Genomic DNA, 18,273 nt, shown 5'->3' with positions numbered 1-18,273 from the left:
CTAATAATTAACTGCTACTTACTGCAAATGTTAGTTATTCACTCTTCCTTATTAGTTATCAGTAGTTACTGCAGTGTAAATAAAGCATTACCCATTAGTTCTTCATTTATTCCTATATAACTACTTATTAACTACCTATGATGTATGGAACAGTATTCTGAAGTGTTACCAATAATCTCGATCTAATCTCAAAAAGCCTAGGGTGATGCAAGGTACACCCTAGATGAGTCTACTATACAGCATCTATACTCCGGGTGTAATTATAGACATATGTATGTTGCTAATATTTATGAAAATCTGTTTAATTTTGGCCTTACGTTTTTAAACTATATACACATGGGCTAAAGGAAGGCCAAATCAGACCTACCCAGCTGAGATAAATAGTAACACTACAATTGTTTCAGCCAGCCTTTAAGGCCATGTTTGAACTTGACATTTTTCCCATAATTAGCAGTCAGCTACAAGTAGTGAAACACAGGCCACCATAAAGGTTAAAAGTTAAAAATGGGCATCTAAAATCAGACCTTGTTTGAATGAATAAGTGTGGTCAATATGTATGTGTTTGTTTCATTAGCATTACCTGCATGTTGTAACCAGATCAGGGGTTATTCAGTTCAGGGATAAACAGCTATAAATGCATACTGCTGCCAGGTTCTTTTGAGTCCGTTCTTACAATTGTGTAAATGAGGCTATAATTTTTCAGGTATGTACAGTGAACTCCATTAGTGTATGCATCCTTGACACCTCCCCTATGACTGCTTACATTCCCTTTTCCTATTATTGTATTATTGTTAAGATGCTGTGATACTTATATTGTGGATGACAGAAATTACAAGGGTATATGGACACAAACCACTCTGTGACCATTCACCTTCATTCCTACTGAGTCATGCTCAGTGGTCACTGACTAAAATCACACTTTTCCTATAGCTCATTGAAGTTATAGTGTTCTTCACCTGTTATTTCTTGAGAGAATTTTCCTGAGAGAGTTTGACGAGATACATCTGCCATGATGGAACACTCAGGGTGGAGTTGTCGGACCCAGAAGCAGGCATTTATTGAAAAGACAATAACCAAAGGGGCAGGCAGAGGCAAGGTCGGGAACAGGCAGAGGTAATCTGAGGAGCAAACATCGTAACCAGGGCAAACCAGAGTCGTAAGGAAGCCAGAATACACAATCTGAAGGGGCAACGGAAGAACAAGGAAACAGGACAAAGGGCAATGAGGAACAGGGAGACGAGGAGCACAATAAGTAATCGCAGAGGTAGCAGTTGCTCAAATGAGATTCTGCAAGTTGATGTAACTGAGCCCTCCTTTTATTCTCTGTCTCCCTGATGCACTGCAGGTGTTTCGTTCCATCCAATATTGAGGGCGTGACAGCATCGGTCTGTACAATCATCTAATTACAGTAAAAGAGTGTGATGTGATCGACACTGGTTGTGAACACAACACCTCTCTTAGCTAGTTGAAAGCAGCTTACACCTGAAAATTCTATTTGACAGTATGAGACTGACTTTTTGGTCAAATCTGTAAGATGAAGGTTATGGATGAAAAGTTATGGATGAACTGATGATACAAACTAGTCATTCCTTGTATGCTTGTATCATATTGATAATTTTGTAAGGTTTCTCACCATTTCCACTTTCCTCTCTTGTGGTTTGATGCTGTGTCCCAGGTAGTCTGCTTCCTTAAGTCTTAGCTGACAGTTAGTTGACAGTTGACTCTTCCCCTCTCAAAACCCTTCATGCCAAACTGGAGATGCTCCAGCTGTTTGTCTCAGATCTCATTGTATACTAGTGCATGATATAGGAAGATTCCAGTATTGTCCTATAAAGGTTACGGAATTAGGTTCTCTACAATGTTCCAGGAAACTCATGCAGGTCAAATGGAAGAAACTTCTATGATTAAGATCTGAGGGGGTTTCGAAGGCTGTCTTCTTTGCTTTGTGTAGCAGAACCTGAAGTTATCCTGTCAAGGTCCACCATGCTGAAAACGTACTCCACCACACGCATTCAGTTATCTTGTGCACTCTGGGCATAGGAGGAGCATCTAACAGGACCTCTCATTACAAAACCAGATAAATGTCATTTGGTTTTGGAAGCAGGGCTTGCTCATGTTCTGTGAGCTTCCACAGTGATGCCTATACATAAAATCCTCCTTACTTCTAGACTGATAGCCCACCTGGATGCAAAAACTTTCCATGATGGCATGAAAGACTTGTTTACCTGGTTAAAATATGGCTGTGCTGTTGAATAAGTGTGGTTTCAGCAGGGACAAAAGGCAACACATACCATTTCACGTAACGCGACACATAAATGTGCATTATGTTTAATCTTTTACATTTACATTGACATTTATTCATTTAGCAGATGCTTTTGTCCAAAGCAACGTACATCTCAGCAAAAGTACAATTTATGCATTACATTAAGAGAAGGAGACATAGCTGCAGTCATGAAAGTCTCAAGTAAACCTAGTTCGTTACCTACCACTTGCTGCACCGAGGTTCATCGTTGAAATAGGTGCATAAAACACAGAATAGACAAATCCCTATACCCTTACACTATTTTTTTTTTTAAAATATTATAAGATACACAAATAAGCAATTACAGTGCCAGAGTAGTGGCTGAATAAAGGTTGTATCTGGGGATGCTTATGGAGTTACGATGCGTGAACAGTTACACCATAAATGAGCTGGAGAGATCTTGGGCGAAGTGAATCTGGAAAAGGTGAGTTTTCAGACACTTTTTGAATATAGACAGAGTTTCTGCAGTTCTGAGTGACAGGGGAAGGTTATTCCCCCACAATGGACCCAGAACCGAGAACCTCCAAGCTTTACCTTTCGTGCGCAGGACCACCAAGCGAGCAGAAGTAGACACGCGAAGGGGCCTGGCTGGGGTGTAGCGGTTGATTAAGTCTTGTAAATAGCTGGGAGCAGTTCTATTGATGCATTTGTACACAGTAACCAGGGTTTTGAATTTGATTCGGGGAGCTATAGGAAGCCAGTGCAGAGAGATAAGTAGAGGAGATACATGGGAGCGCTTTGGCAAATCAAACACAACTCGTGCAGCAGCATTCTATAGAAGCTGCAGAGGTTTGATGGCATTAGCAGGGAGAGAGTTGCAGTAGTCCAGACGGGAAGCCACCATGGCCTGGACAAGTAGTTGGGCAGAGTCAGTAGGGAGGTAGGGACGGATCCTACGAATATTATGCAGGATGTATCTGCAGGACTGGGTTGTGGCTTCAATATGTTGAGAGAATGACAGACTCGCGTCAATCGGTACTCCAAGACTCTTAGCGAAGGAGGTAGACGAAATGATTGAGTTGTATCGACAGGTCGTAACAGGAGGACAGGCCAGCTGGGAGGTAAAGAATCTCTGTTTTGGAGAGGTTGAGTTGGAGGTGATGATCATATATCCATGAAGAGATGTCCGACAGGCAGGCAGCAGTGCGTGCAGAAATGTCTGATGCACCAGGTGGAAAGGAGAGTAAGAGCTGGGTATCATTGGCATAGCAGTGGTATTTGAATCCATGGGAGGCTATGATTGGACCGAGGGAGGAGGTGTAGATGGAGAAAAGAAGAGGACCTAATACCGAGCCATGCGGAACACCGGTTGAGAGAGGCAGAGGAGAAGAACGAGAGCTCCACCAGGCCGCTTGACAGGATCTGTCAGAGAGGTAGGACTCAAACCATCTGAGTGCCGCACCTTTGATCCCAAGCTGGTTAAGAGAGGAGAGTAGAATCTGGTGATTGACAATGTCGAATGCTGCAGATAGATCGAGGAGGATGAGGACCGAGGAGAGGGAGGCAGCTCTAGCAGCTTGGAGAGTGTCAGATACTGCCAGAAGGGCAGTCTCAGTGGAGTGACCAACTTTGAAACCAGACTGATAACTATCGTGGAGATGGTTCCGGGTGAAGAAATCAGACAGTTGATCACAGGCCACCTGCTCTAGGGTTTTAGACACGAAGGAGAGGAGAGAGACCGGTCTTTAATTTTCAGCTAGATTGTGGTCTGGGGAGGATTTTTTTTAACAGAGGTGAAATTATAGCGGTTTTGAAGGCAGCTGGGAAACAGCCAGAGGAGAATGAGGAGTTGATGATTATAGAGATGAAGGAGGAGAGTTGCGGGGAAATGTTCAGAAGGAGTGATGATGGGATCAAATCAAGCGAGCAGATGGTGGCTCTGTGCAATAGCTGTTGCCTTTCTCCAAAGCAACTTATAATGTTAAGATATTTCTTCTTCTTCTTCTTCTTCTTACTATTATTATTATTATTTACCCATTTATACAGCTAGGCCATTTTACTGGAGCAATTTATGGTAAGTACATTGCTCAGGTCTACTGTAGCTGGGATGTGAGCCTGCAACTGCAGGGCCCAAAGACAGCAGTTCTAATCTGTCTTGGGTGCGTCTTCCTGTTGATGGCATCTTGAAATCGACCAAATACAGTACATTACAGTCTAATTTTGGCTTCTTTCAGCAATTATCTTACTACAGGCACTGCTAGACACCTAAGCACCAAAAGAGGTGATAAAAATATATTAATTTTATGAAGAATACACAGTAAGTAAAATAAGATGACTGTCTTAAGTATTGCTGTGTTCAGGAATACTTAAGTGTTACAGTTTTTCCAAATTGCTTAAACACAATTCCTGGAAAAACTCACCATTTTCTAAAATCTTCTCACATAATTTGAAAAACTCACACCCAACAGTACAATCATTTAACATCTGGGTCCAATTCAAACTTTGCGTTTAGACAACACTCATAAGCTATCAAAAACACAGACTTGTAGTTGACTGTTATACACTGGAGGGATTAATTCAAAACACTGCTACCAAAATGTTGAATGAAATTAATAAGTTTTCAGAGAAATAATTTTGAACTTTGCATAATCACAGCACTGACTATCTAGATAACCCTTTCAGGAACACATTGGCAAGAGAAATTCAAAACAGTACTGTAATACAGTAAATACCACTTACATTAGTGGACTACTATATATGCTGTTTTAGTCAAAAACCTGACCTTTGCAATGTCACACTGACAAAACACGCAAGGCACGTACAGTAAAATACCCAGTTTCCAAAATCTTTATTTCCAAATGCAGAAAATTTACAGGTTACTCAGCATCAATGTTCTCATCTCAGGTCTGGGTCAGGTCATAATATCTCAACATCACACATTTGCTCTTGCCAGGCAGCATGGAAAAAATGTCCTTGTGTGCCTTATCCAACCATGGATAGACTCCATAGACACTACAGACATCCTCCTTTGCCTCCTGGAGGTTTTTCTGTGTATAGGGGTTGCGGTCGTACACTCCACCACCATGCTGAGAGAAATTTATTAATCGGATTCAGAAATGGGGAAAAAAAACAGACAGTGAAGCTGGGGTGGTCGTTGAACCAGATGCGAACAAGAGTGGAAACTCTCATTATCCCAAATAACAACATATTGGGTTTGCTCTGGTTGGCCTGGCTCGCTCCTTTCTGGTGAAGAATGTTAATGAGCAGCTGATCTAGAAACTGAAGTAGTTGTCCCCTGTTCTATGGACCCACTTTGATATGGTGGTGGAGGATGCCACAGATGCTGATGACTGCACATAATGTGATGTTGCCTGCTGTCTGGCCTTGATCTTATATGATGGCATGCTGACCAATGATGTTGGGCCCCCTTTTGTGGGTTTTGTTAGATTGAAACCTGCCTCGTCGATGAAGAGTTTTGAATACTGAAACGTGGTGAAATACTATTCACCTCTGTGTGTGTGTGTGTGTGTGTGTGTGTGTGTGTGTGTGTGTGTGTGTGTGTGTGTGTGTGTGTGTGTGTGTGTGTGTGTGTGTGTCAGTGGGCAGCTGGTACTGTAGTGGTTTGAGCTGCTGCCTTTGGCCTCAAAGTCTCACATCAAGCAGTAATACCCTTGAGCAAAGTACTTACCGTACAATTGCTTTACTTAAAATTCCCCAGTTGACTAAATGGGAAAATAGTTCTGAATAGCTTAACACTGTAACTTGCTTTGGAGGAAGGAATCAGCTAAATAAAGTTGTTTAAATGTGTGTTTATACACATGCACACACACACACACACACACACACACACACACACACACACACACACACACATATATATATATATATATATATATATACAGTCCCTTGATAGTTGGCATCATTTTCTGGATTAGAAAAGATATTAGATACATACAAATGTTCTCACGATCAGTGTTTTTACTGATATCTACTATATGCTAACACTGTATTTCAAAAGCCAAAATTATTTATTTGTCCTCCTGAAATGTGTTGCTTGCATAAGTGTTAAAACCCCTGTGCTCCAAAAGCTTAAAGTGGTAAATTGTAATACAAATTCACAAGTCATGAAAACAGTACAAAAAATATGTGTTTACATATCTCACTGAGCAAGACTGCATTCATCATCAGTGTCGTTGTTTCCACATGGGGAGGAGGCATCATACCCAATCACGGTGCACAGAATGGTTTATTCAAAGGGCAATCCAAGCTCCTAATCCAAAAAACAGGCAAAAGGTCACCGAGGCGCAGACGTAACAAGAAGGAGAGTCCAAAGACGAAATCCGAGAGACAAGCTGTGAGTTGTAGAAAGCAGGCAGACGACGAGACAAAGGACGAGGGAACAGGGAACAAGGAACAAGGAACACGAAGAGGGTCAAGTAGGATAAGCTGTAATGTTGTAGTCAAGTAAGGCTGAACTAAGGTTCCACACACTGTTGCATCCAGAGCCGCTCTTTATACTCCCATCCCGTGATCAGGTGTCCCTTGTTGTGTGGAAGTCGGGGGCATGACAATCAGGAAGTGGAAGGTGTAAAGAAGGCCATACAAAGCTTTGTGCCCAAGCTAAAAACTGGTAAGGGAAGCAACAAAGACGCCAATCATCACCTTGAAGGAATTATAGAAATCAGCTGCTGAAGTCATGGTACATGTGCATGAGTCCACAATATCAAGGGCTCTCCATAGCAGTGACCTATTTGAGAGGCTGAAAAGAAAGAATCCATTACTCAAGAATATCCATAAAAAGGTATCTCTGAAGCTTGCTGCAATACATGAGTGGGACCCAGTTAGTATGCTGGAAAAAGTGTTGCAGTCAGATGAAACCAAGAGAGAGCTTTTTCATCAAAATTCCAAGCGCTATGTATGACACAAACCTAATACTGCCCATGCCTCAAAAAACACCATGCCTACAGTGAAGTATGCTGGTGGCACCATAATGCGATGAGTATGTGTTTCCTCTACAGGGACTGTGAATCTCGTTAAAACTGATGGAAGAATGGTTGGAACTAAATACAAGGAAATACTGGAAGAGAACCTGTTCCAGTCAGGTCAGAAATGTATCCAACGATTCCTGTCCTTCCGAAGTTTCTGATCTCCTGGCTACTGACCTTTGCTTCATCTTATTGTTTACACCCTTTGTATTTTTCAAGTGTGTGAGTGACACAGAGAGAGTGTGTTCCACTGATGTATGGATGAGTGACCCATTGTAAGTAGTGTGGAGAAGGAGAAGGCAAGACAGATCCAAGCACAAGGATAAGGCAACAGTGGAGTGGCTCAGAAACAACAAAGTGAATGTCTTACAATGGCCCAGTCAAAGTCCTGATCTTAACCCCATTGACAATCTGTGGCACTTTTTGAAAATTGCAGTCCAGAAGCACCATCCAATCAACTTCAATGATCTGCATGTCACGTGCACCTCACCCACACCTGCCTCTCATCAAGACAGCACAGGATAAAAGGACCATGCCTGCTTGCAGAACCTCACTCGAGTGACTGCTGCTCCCATGTGTCCAACAATTCCTGTCATTCCGAAGTTCCTGACCTGCTGACCTTCGCTTCATCTTACTGTTTATGCCCTTTGTATTTTTCAAATGTGTGAGTGACACAGAGAGAGTGTGTTCCACGGATGTATGGATGAGTGACCCATTGTAAGTAGTGTATCTAGCAGTGTAAGTCACCTTGGTGAATAAGGTGTGTGGGCTGATAACACTACATAGTATCCATTGGAAGTCGCTTTGGAGAAAAGCGTCTGCTTTTATTGCTCCACGTCTTGCGCCTTGGCTTTCTTCATTAATAAACAGAACCCATGTTTGGGTCCCACTCACCTTTGCCCCAGCTCCCATTATTCCAGCATGACACTGCAGAAAATCTGCCAGGAAAAATGGGACAGAATCATTCCCAATCACTCCCTGAATTGTATGCATACCTGGTTCAGACCTATCTCAAAAGACTTCGGGCTGTACAGTACTTCCTTGCCGGGGGGCGCGGTGGCGCAGTGGGTTGGACCGGGTCCTGTTCTCTGGTGCATCTGGGGTTTGAATCCCGCTTGGGGTGCCTTGTGATGGACTGGTGTCCTGTCCTGGGTGTGTCCCCTCCAGCCTTACGCCCTGTGTTGCTGGGTTAAGCTCCGGTTCCCCGTGACCCCGTATGGGACAAGTGGTTCAGAAAATGTCTGTGTGTGAGTACTTCCTTTCCAGGCTTCTGAGTCTTTACCTACTCTGGCACTGAAGTCACCAAGGATGATGACCTTGTTGTCTGCAGGAGCATTCTCTACAAGGTTGCACAGATCAGTGTGAAACTTGTTCTTTGCTGCAGGATTTGCTTGAAGAGTTGGGGCATACATGCTGAATAGTATGGCATGCTGCTTGTTTCGAAGTGAGAGGCACATGGAGATGATGTGATCTGAGTGATCCGTTGGCAGGTTTTCAAGTTTGGAGGCGCTGGAGTTCCTGACCATAAAGCCAACGACAGGAAGGTGTCTTTCAGTCTTTGGCTTGCCTGACCAGTAGAGGGTGTAGCCTGCGCCATGTTCTTGAAGGCTGCCTTCCTCTGGGAAGCAGACTTCGCTGAGAGCAGCAATGTCAAAATTTAGCCTTGAACGTTCATGGGCAACTAGAGTGGAGTGTTGTTCTGGGCGACCACTGTCTGCTGTATGAGCATGGTTCTGATGTTCCAGCATGTAAGCTTTAGTCCTAGCACACCTTGCAAGGCAGGTGTGTGCCTTTTCTTCTTTGTTGTTTAACCACATTGTAGCCAACTGGGGGAAATGGAAACAAGCTTTAGTTAGGCCACCTTTTCTAGGCCCCTCTCCATGTGGAGTAAGCAGTGCTGTCCCTAGAGACGGAAGCTGGATTGTTCAGGGTGCTGCCGAATGATGCCATTGTCTCTGGGGTCAACATCAGACGACCCCCCCCCCCACACCTGGACCACCTGTATGCAGGATCAGAACTGCAGCTTCCAGTGTCTTCTTCCACCTGCCGTTTCACCCCTTTCCCATCGCTGCAGGACTTGTTGGCCGTAGACATGGGCGTGCCCTTCGAGTTCGTACAGTAGAGTTTTTAAGTGGAGTCGAGTGTGCGCAGTACTGGCCCCACCCTTTACACCTGGGGTACGTCTGCCATGGCTGAGCAAGTTGGGACAGTGGCAGCAATGTCCCTGGGTCGTAGGTGTTATGTCGGAGTGTTCTTCACCTAGATGGATGGCCTGACAGGGCTAATGACCTCATCTGTCCGGGTTTGGAGTCAGAGTTGCCCTTCTCTTAGGCTGACTGCCAACCAAGGCTAATGAGTCCGGCCTACCCATCCAGTTACACCACTGGACACATGGTCGTGTGTCCTGCCTGGCAAGCCCGACAGTGGCCACACAGCGATCACTATACTGGAAAGGAGAGGCGATGTCTTGTGCGTGCACTTTCCCTAGGTGAACGGGACATCTGGGCCAGACCTCACCCCTCCCAACATACAAGTGTAGCAAAAGAAGAATGAGACAAAAAACTCAAAGAGGGCACAGCCGGGAAAAAGGCAAGGAAAAGAAAAGCTAACTGTTTCTACAGTGAAAAAATAATAAGACTAGGAATAAAATATTTTACACTGGCAGGGGTAAGTGTTTAAAGATCTTAAGTATTTACTCTATGCAGCATTGACATTTGCAGTACAATTCTTTATCAATGTAGTTTGTATAATTTCTTATGTTTTTAAGGCACTAACAGTTAATTTACATATGAAAAAGTAAAAGTGATTTACATTTATACTAATTCATTTAGCAGATTTTTTTTTTTTCCAAAGTGTGTGCTAAATAGCAGAAATCTCAGAGAAAAATATAATGAGTGCATTACGCCAACAGAAGGATAGATTTGGATGCAGACATGTTATTCTAGCCTACTGTCAGTTTGTCACAATCCACTATATGACCCGGTATACATCGCACGAGTAGCTGCATAAAGGTTTAACCATTATTCAATTTAAATTTCTAAAAAAAAAAAAAAAAATTAAACATTAAAATTTACACATTTAGCATGCACTTAAAAGATCAGGGGAGACGTGAGTCAGAAATAGGTAAGTTTTCAGACTCTTCTTAAATGTACAGAGACATAACAGTTCCTGGTGACAGGGGGAGATCATTCCACCACACTGGAGCCAGAACCAAAACCTTTGTGCCTTTGATCTTGGACCTTTCTTGCATGGAATCACAAAGTGGGCATAGGTGGAGGAGAATAGCAGTCTGGTTGAGATATAGCGAGTGATCAAGTCTTGTAGACATCTGGGAACAAATAGTTTTGTATGCTCTAACCAGTCTTTAATTTGATCCTGACAGCTAGTGGGAAGCAAGGCAGAGAGACAAGGAGAGGTGATACTGTACATGGGAACCCTTTTGCTGGTCAAACACAACCCATGCAACAGCATTTTGTATCAGCTGGAGAAATTTGATGGCAGAGGCTGGAAGATGAGACAGGAGGCAGCTGCAGTAGTCCATTCGAGATATCACCATGTGGCCTGGACCAGGTGTTGCGTTGAGTCTGTTATGAGATAGAGGCAAATCATGCAGAAGTTTTGCAGAATGTATCTGCAGAGCCAAGTTCTGGGTTCAGTATGCAATATCCTGAGAGAAAGACAGACTGGAGTCAGTTAATACTCCCAGGCTCTTATTTGATAAGGTAGGCAAAATGAGTCAGTCATCTAGTTTGATAGAGTTCACAACAGGAAGGTGGACCAGCTGGGAGATGAAGGATCTCTGTTTTGGACAGGTTGAGTTGTAGGTGGTGATTAGATATCCAGGCAAAGATGTCCAAGAGGCAAGCAGCAGTGTGCAAGGTAATGTCTGTAGCTCTGGGCGGAAAGGAGAAGAAGAGTTAGGTATTGTCGGTGTAGCAGTGGTAGGATAATCTGTGGGAGGCAATGACTGGACCAAGGGAAGAGGTGTAGGTGGAGAAGAGTAGCGGACAGAATACTGAGCCCTGTGGGATACTAGTTTAGAGAGGCTGAGGGGATGATAGGGAGCTTCGCCAAGGAAAGAGCACAATTACCATAGGCCAAAGGATTTTAAATGGTGGTAAGTGCTGGCACATTCCAGGTTATCATCTCAATTTGACTTTAGGGAAATCTGTGGATTTTGGTTTTATATATTGGAATCTTTGTATATTTAACGCTGTCTAAAAAACAAATCTGTGATTTCTTAGCTGATGTTATTATTCAAAGCTAACAATTTGCTAACTTCAGTCTCATACATCTGGAAATGTAATGCAGCAGTTCAAGTAAGAATTAATTATTAAACCCATTGAAATATATAAATTTTATGCAATGTGCTTGTGGGCTGGGGAGAATTATTGTTTACTACTGAGAATTTTTATGTACTATGTGTCTGTCTGTTACATTTTATTTAATTCATAGGAAATTTTTTTTAAAATTGATTCCAGCTTATATTGTGCACGTATTTTTCAGGGTGAGATGATCGACAGAATTGAGTACAATGTGGAACATTCAGTGGATTATGTGGAGCGGGCTGTATCTGACACAAAGAAGGCTGTGAAATACCAGAGCCAGGCCCGCAAGGTAAGGAGTAATGTTTCAGTAAATACAGATGCATGTACACATATTCTATACAATTTTACTACATTTATATATATATATATATATATATATATATATATATATTTTTTTTTTTTAATTTAGCGAACACTTGTCTCCAAAGGGATGAATAGTTATTATTAGTTGATGCCTTTGTCTGAGACAACTTAAATTCTCAGTATATTAGACTAACAGAACAGAGTAATTTAACATACTCAGTCATCCACACCTCAGTTCACCTGAAATGCATACCTTTTGAGTGGAGCACATAAAGGAAACTCATGCAAAAACACAGGGAGAACATGCAACATACAGAGTTCCATTTTGACACAAAAGCATACATACATATAGCAGGCAATGATGATATTTTCATATTATTATTACTGTACTGTTCACAGATGCTGATGTATACTGATATTATAATTTTTCCACTTCCTTTTCTCCTTGTAGAAGAAGATTATGATCATCATCTGCTGTGTGGTGCTGGGAGTCGTGTTGGCATCCACTATTGGTGGAACGCTGGGCTTCTAGACATGGCAACCAACTTATAAATCTACTAGAATAATCAAAAACAAATTGAAGATTAAGAAAAAAAAATGAAAAGGGTTGAAATGAAAAAAAGACATAATAGCTGATTAAGTCAATCAAGAAAAATAAATATGTAATAAATGTAATCATTTCAGTGTACATTATAAATGTATTGAACACAAGCAGCACATGGTTTAATTACCCATCAGGAGATGCAAAGTGACATTTTTCTTGATTTTTTTCTACATTTATTTCATTCTGCAAACTTCCTGCTAAGTAAATGGCTGAAAATTGGGCATGCTCCAGAAAAAATAATGGGTTAATGCACAATACCAAATGCAAGTAAATAGTGTCATTCCACAAACCCACTGATCATTTTTTGTTGGGGATGACTGCATATTATTTTCCATTTCAGATGTGTGCAAATTGATTGGACTCTAAGTCAATTTATTAAGTAACTAATTAGATAAATAATAATAACTTGGGAAGATTGCCTAGATTTTGACCAGTACATAACACTGAAAGAGAGCGTTTTTGAATCCAGTGGAGCTCATTCATAACTCTTGGCGATTTTGCAGTTTTAGCCTCTGCTCAGCTTCGCTTCACCACTTAAATTTGAGAGATTTTCTTGTGTCATATGATCAGTAGATTGTGGAGAATATTACAAATGCCTCAGCAAAGTTCAGCTATAACTGTAATACAAAAGATAAGCAAAGTAAAAAAGGAAGGAATAAACTATGCAGTCTTGCTGCAAAAAGGGCACAAGGTAGGCATTTCAATTTACGCAGTAAATATTTTTTAAATTTAACGACTTAACAAAACCTTAAAAATCACATTGCTGAGTAATTAAGATTTTCTCCTTAGTTCAGCCTAGAAGTTGTTGCTGTTAAGGTTAAAACACAAATTGTTAATATAATGAGATGGTAAAGTGGAAAAATACAGTGTGATATTAAATATGGTACAGTCATTAGTTGACGTGACACTAAGCAATTTCAAGAAAAAAGAAAAAACAATTGCATAAAATTCATAAATATATGGCCTCACTTGGTCTTTACCCCAATTTAAGATTTCACAGATTATTCTACTAAATATTTACAAAAGAAGATTGAGTAATTTTTGTCACTGAAATAAAGATTGACTAGTCAGTGATAAATTCATGTCTTATACACATAAGCTTATATAACACATTCATTCACTTAGTCATTATCGTTAACTGCTTATCTAATGTTGAGCCACAGTCCTATATAATTTGTACAAATGTTAAGAAGAGAGCGGTTGATTTGACATATGCTATTTCAGACATCTGATCTTTTCATTTCAATTAAATAAAAAATAATTACAAATGCATGTAACACACAATGATTTAAGTACAATGGAATAAGTTCCTTACAAACATGACAGGCAACTGAAACTGACAAGTTCAGCCTCACTTGAATTAATACAATGGAAAAGTTACAGTACTGTAAGAAAAACACAACCGATTTTAGTGTTCACTGATCTAAATTTGTTTAGTATATGGGTTTTTTTGAACAGTCAAGGTTTATCGAATCTTCCATCTCTGGCCCTACTGGGTGAAGCAACTTGAATTTTACACACAACATTTTTAGTTATGAAGCCTGTTTCCTGATTTTAAAAAGCAAAAACTTACAAAATTTCACAAATGCTGGACAACTGGTATAATACCATATATTTGTAAACATGGTCTTATGATAATTTTTCTGGTCAAAAAGTTCAGCAACCATAGATATAATTGATAATTGGGGGTATCATTCTGGGCTGAAAGATGACGACTGAGATTCATTACAATATTGCAGGCCTTACTAACAGTAGAAATAAAGAATAAAGAATTATCATTTCCAGGTTTCATGGTAGCTTCCTTAAATACTACAAGACACCTTCCTAGTCATTAGCTATAATTATAATGGAACTAAGGTAGGCTATACTGACAGAAATTATACAGTTACTTCTCTATTACTTGTGTAGTGTCTCATGCAAAGCCTGCAAAAAGGCATTAAAATAATTTTTAAAGCCCATAAGGGCATTTATAATACATATGGATAGTTACACTTTTTATTAATTTTACTAAAAATTAAGCTTTTCATTTAATGTTACAAATAACTGGAACTTTGAGGAACAGGTACTTTAAATTTATTTAATTTAATAACCTCTGCAACTATTATTTATAATTTACTTTTAGTAAATTATCACAGTGTTTATTATGTTTAATTTGGCAAAGCTAATTTTTCAAATTCTGTTAAATAGTAATGTATAGCAAACTATAATCGACAATAATATATGGCCTCAGGATGGACAGTTATAACATGAAGCTAATGAAAATTATAATAGATTTCAGTTATACCATGCTGACTTACTCACTACTGTAATGTAATGATCAGGAAATGGGAATTAATTTATCCTAGCCTGTGATTTACGGCTCAACTGTAGCCAAAGCAAATGCTTTAGACACTTAGACATTTAACCCCAGAGATAAGCAAAAAAGTCAATATTTTGAAAAACCTTGTTTGTTCCTAAACTCAAAGCAAAATGTGTGATTTTTCCTGAGCATGCGTCAAGATAAGTACATGCTAGCTTTAATGCATTATGCATTGCATATGTTAATTTACTTCTGTCTAAGGATTTTCATTAGCCCTTAAGAGACTAAGATATTGTTTGCCGCTTAGCTTTGCATAGTTTCTGAAAGAGATTTTTTACAAAATGAATAACTTGCTGAAGCAATTCAGTGCAGCAAGGGAAAAAGCAGTTCACAAATAGAAACATATTTTGCTCATATATTACTCGATTCAATTATGTAATGCCTCCAAACCTAATCAAAGATTGAATTTGACCCAGATTTACGTAGCGTGTATTCTTGAACTACTACAAATAAAATGCAAATAGTTAAAACATAATTGGGGTAAAGACATGCATATATTGCAAGGAAATGGATTGGGGTATTGTATTCTCCTTTAAAGCTGCATCTTTTTTAAGTAAAGTGTACACTTTAAATACTAAAAGTTTAATTTCATCTTACAGACTCTTTGTGAAGTCGTTATTGCTTTAACAAGTTTTCTAAGGCCGTTGAGAAGGATGATAATGCAGAATAGTGAAGGGAGTTTCAAGTTACAAACATACTATATATTTTAGCAATCAGTTGTGCTGGTTATTCTCTTATACATTCTATATGTATCCTTCCAAAAATCTTCTCAATCTTGCTGTTTTTGGAGATGTGTTTGTCTTTTGTACTGATCTCACAACTGTAGTGTTGAAGTGCAACTGTGACTGCAAACTCCAGACATTGTTCCTTGTGTTTTCACTGCAGGGCTAGAGATATTGCATGTAGTGGGAATGTAAGTCCATGGGTTACAGGTGTTCTGTTTGTTTATTTATTTTTTATATTTAAACGAAAAAGCCAAAGCATTCCACTTCTCCGAGTCTGTAGAGAAAAGAGCACAATATCATGCTCCAAGTTTACAAGGGCATTTCCTAAATGGGGAATAAAAAGGATGATAATATTCATTAATGGCATTTCCTATTAAAATTAGTTCTTGTTGTTGTAAAATTTTATTGCATGTTCAACTGGGTATTCAGGCTATTTTAAATTCATGTCTAGCTGTGTAGAATTAGTGTATTCCTTTATTCTAATCTGTATAATGTATTATAATGTGTAAAATATTTACATACCTGCCCTCCTATACCTTTGTCAGAATCTATAGTGTTACATAATTAATTTTATTTAGGTTATTATTAGTTGAGATATATATTTTAGTTGTTATGGCTGCCATTTTGGCTCTTTGTCCATGATTTTACCAGCTTTGCCGTTTATGTGGATTTCTTCGTGCTTCTTATAAAATCAGTGTAAATCTGGGCTGCAGTGTTTCTACACACACTAGCAGATACAGTGCCAGAATAGCACTGAATAAGAAAATTTAAAACTAAAATCTTAATGATGTACTTCATATCAAAATGGTTTAAAAAATTATATTCCAGTCTACATTGCATTGCCACGATGAAAAAAAACTAAATGAGCCTGGAGATGGAAATGAGGTTCAGTATGTACCATCTGTCACTGCCACTCACTATAGTTTGATTTTTACTTCTTCATTTTAAGCATATTTTTTATATGTTTTAATCTCTTTTCATTTCAGTTGCTGTGTTGATTTCCTTCCATATTGTGAAATAGCCAATGTGTGTAAGTGTTCAAGTTAATTTTATAAAAAGCTGTTTTTTTTTCTCTACTTCCCACAGTCACATTTGTTTCAAGTTTGACTCCCTTGGAGAAAAAAATCTAAACAAAACATTTATGTTTGGTTTGGGATCCTAATGAATCAGTGATACAGAAAATCGGTGATATTCTTTTTTTGCTAAAAAGAATGCACATTGCAGTTGTCTGACTAAATGACCTGGACATAACCTTTATATTCGTTGATCTTGAAAAGGACCACTTTAAAATTTTTCCTGCATAGTATTTTCATGTATCAGTATTAAAATTCTCTATGTTGTGAGGAGAGAAGGCGGTGGGAGTAGAAATAATATTATGATAATTGAGAAAGATCTTAAAATCTTACAGGTGATAAATACTAAAGATAATCAACAAAATATATTTATAAAACACATTGCAGCTAAGGCAAATCAGCGTGAAAGGATGGAAAGATTAATACATTGTAAAACAAATTATAACAAATTATTTGAAAAAAAATTTAAGAAGCTATATTAAAAATATTATATAAGTACTGAATTTGAATGCTCACAGTTTTGACAAGCCGAACTGGATCTGTGTCTTGTAATTATTGTAAATACTTGAAAAAAGAAAAAAAATACTTGCATGTCCATGTATAAACTATTGAAAAACTTGTTCCCGTCAAAGTTGTAACATTATTCGATCTCTGCCCTGTCCTGTAACCCCATAGTATCCATTTTTATTTACATTTAGATCTTTAGCTGACACTTTCCTCTAAAGCGCCTTACAGTGTTAAGCTACTTACAATGATTCACCTGTTTAGGAAGGTGTGTAACTTTCAGTGCAGCAATTGAGACTAAGTACCTTCCTCAAGGGTGCTACAGCAGGGGGTGGGATTCCAAACATGGTCAAGGTGATAGTTCTAACCATTACTGTACCTTCTGCCCATTTATCTTTGTACAGTTTAAAGTTATCAGCATTTATTGATTATGACCAAAATTAATAATGACACTAGACTATTCTCCACAGTGAGCAAATTATATATATGAACGTTACATGAAAGGTAAGAGTAGAATACTTGGTGGTAACTTTTATCATACTGGAAAACAGATTCACTCTTCACTAAGTCATGTTTAATGTTTAATACAACTTATAATTGTCTTTCCTGTTAGTTTGTGTCCAGTTTTCCATTGCTTTGAATGATCAATCTTCCACTGATCTTTCTGGAGCAAAATAAGTTAATATTAACCAGTTAACTAATGGCAAGGGCTCTGACATTGTACTGAAAGAAAGAAAGAAAAAGAAAGAAAGAAAGAAAACTTCATAACAGCATAGGTCAAATTACACCAGTATGGTTAATTCTTTAAATTATTATTGAAAGGTATGTAAATTGTTCTTGACAAACCAAAAAGTATATATTTTTTAAATCATTGTACTAGGCAACTTTTTGGCAGAATTTTATTGTCACTGGATGCCGACATGATAAAATGCAACTTCTTGTTTAAATCACTTTTCTTAGTATCACCCATAATATGTCACAAAACACATTTTATTTCATGTAACGTTAAAAGTAAAAAAATATAAATATATTAAACACAAAACAGATAATATTAGTATGTGGAGCACAATAATAAAAAGTAGTCATTAAAAGTGAGGGTTGTTAACAAAATTACAGCGTGCCAAACTGAGGAAACCACTATCAAAGGGGA

At 38.9% G+C, this 18,273-nt stretch overlaps 1 protein-coding gene across 1 annotated transcript in view; it reads left to right on the top strand.

Moving 5' to 3' along the window:
- stx1b (syntaxin 1B) overlaps window positions 1-14,537 on the top strand; it is a 108,410-nt gene extending 93,873 nt beyond the window's left edge. Inside the window, exons 9-10 of the mRNA XM_018749706.2 lie at window positions 11,734-11,844; window positions 12,310-14,537. Coding sequence (XP_018605222.1) covers window positions 11,734-11,844; window positions 12,310-12,390 — 192 coding nt within the window. The 3' untranslated portion in view covers window positions 12,391-14,537. The remainder of the gene's footprint in view (window positions 1-11,733; window positions 11,845-12,309) is intronic.
- The last annotated feature ends 3,736 nt before the right edge of the window (window positions 14,538-18,273 follow it).

The sequence above is a fragment of the Scleropages formosus genome, chromosome 5 (assembly GCF_900964775.1).
Source record: "Scleropages formosus chromosome 5, fSclFor1.1, whole genome shotgun sequence".
Taxonomy (NCBI): domain Eukaryota; kingdom Metazoa; phylum Chordata; class Actinopteri; order Osteoglossiformes; family Osteoglossidae; genus Scleropages; species Scleropages formosus.
Note: the sequence above shows the minus strand (reverse complement) of the source record. Positions and strands in the feature narration are given on the sequence as shown.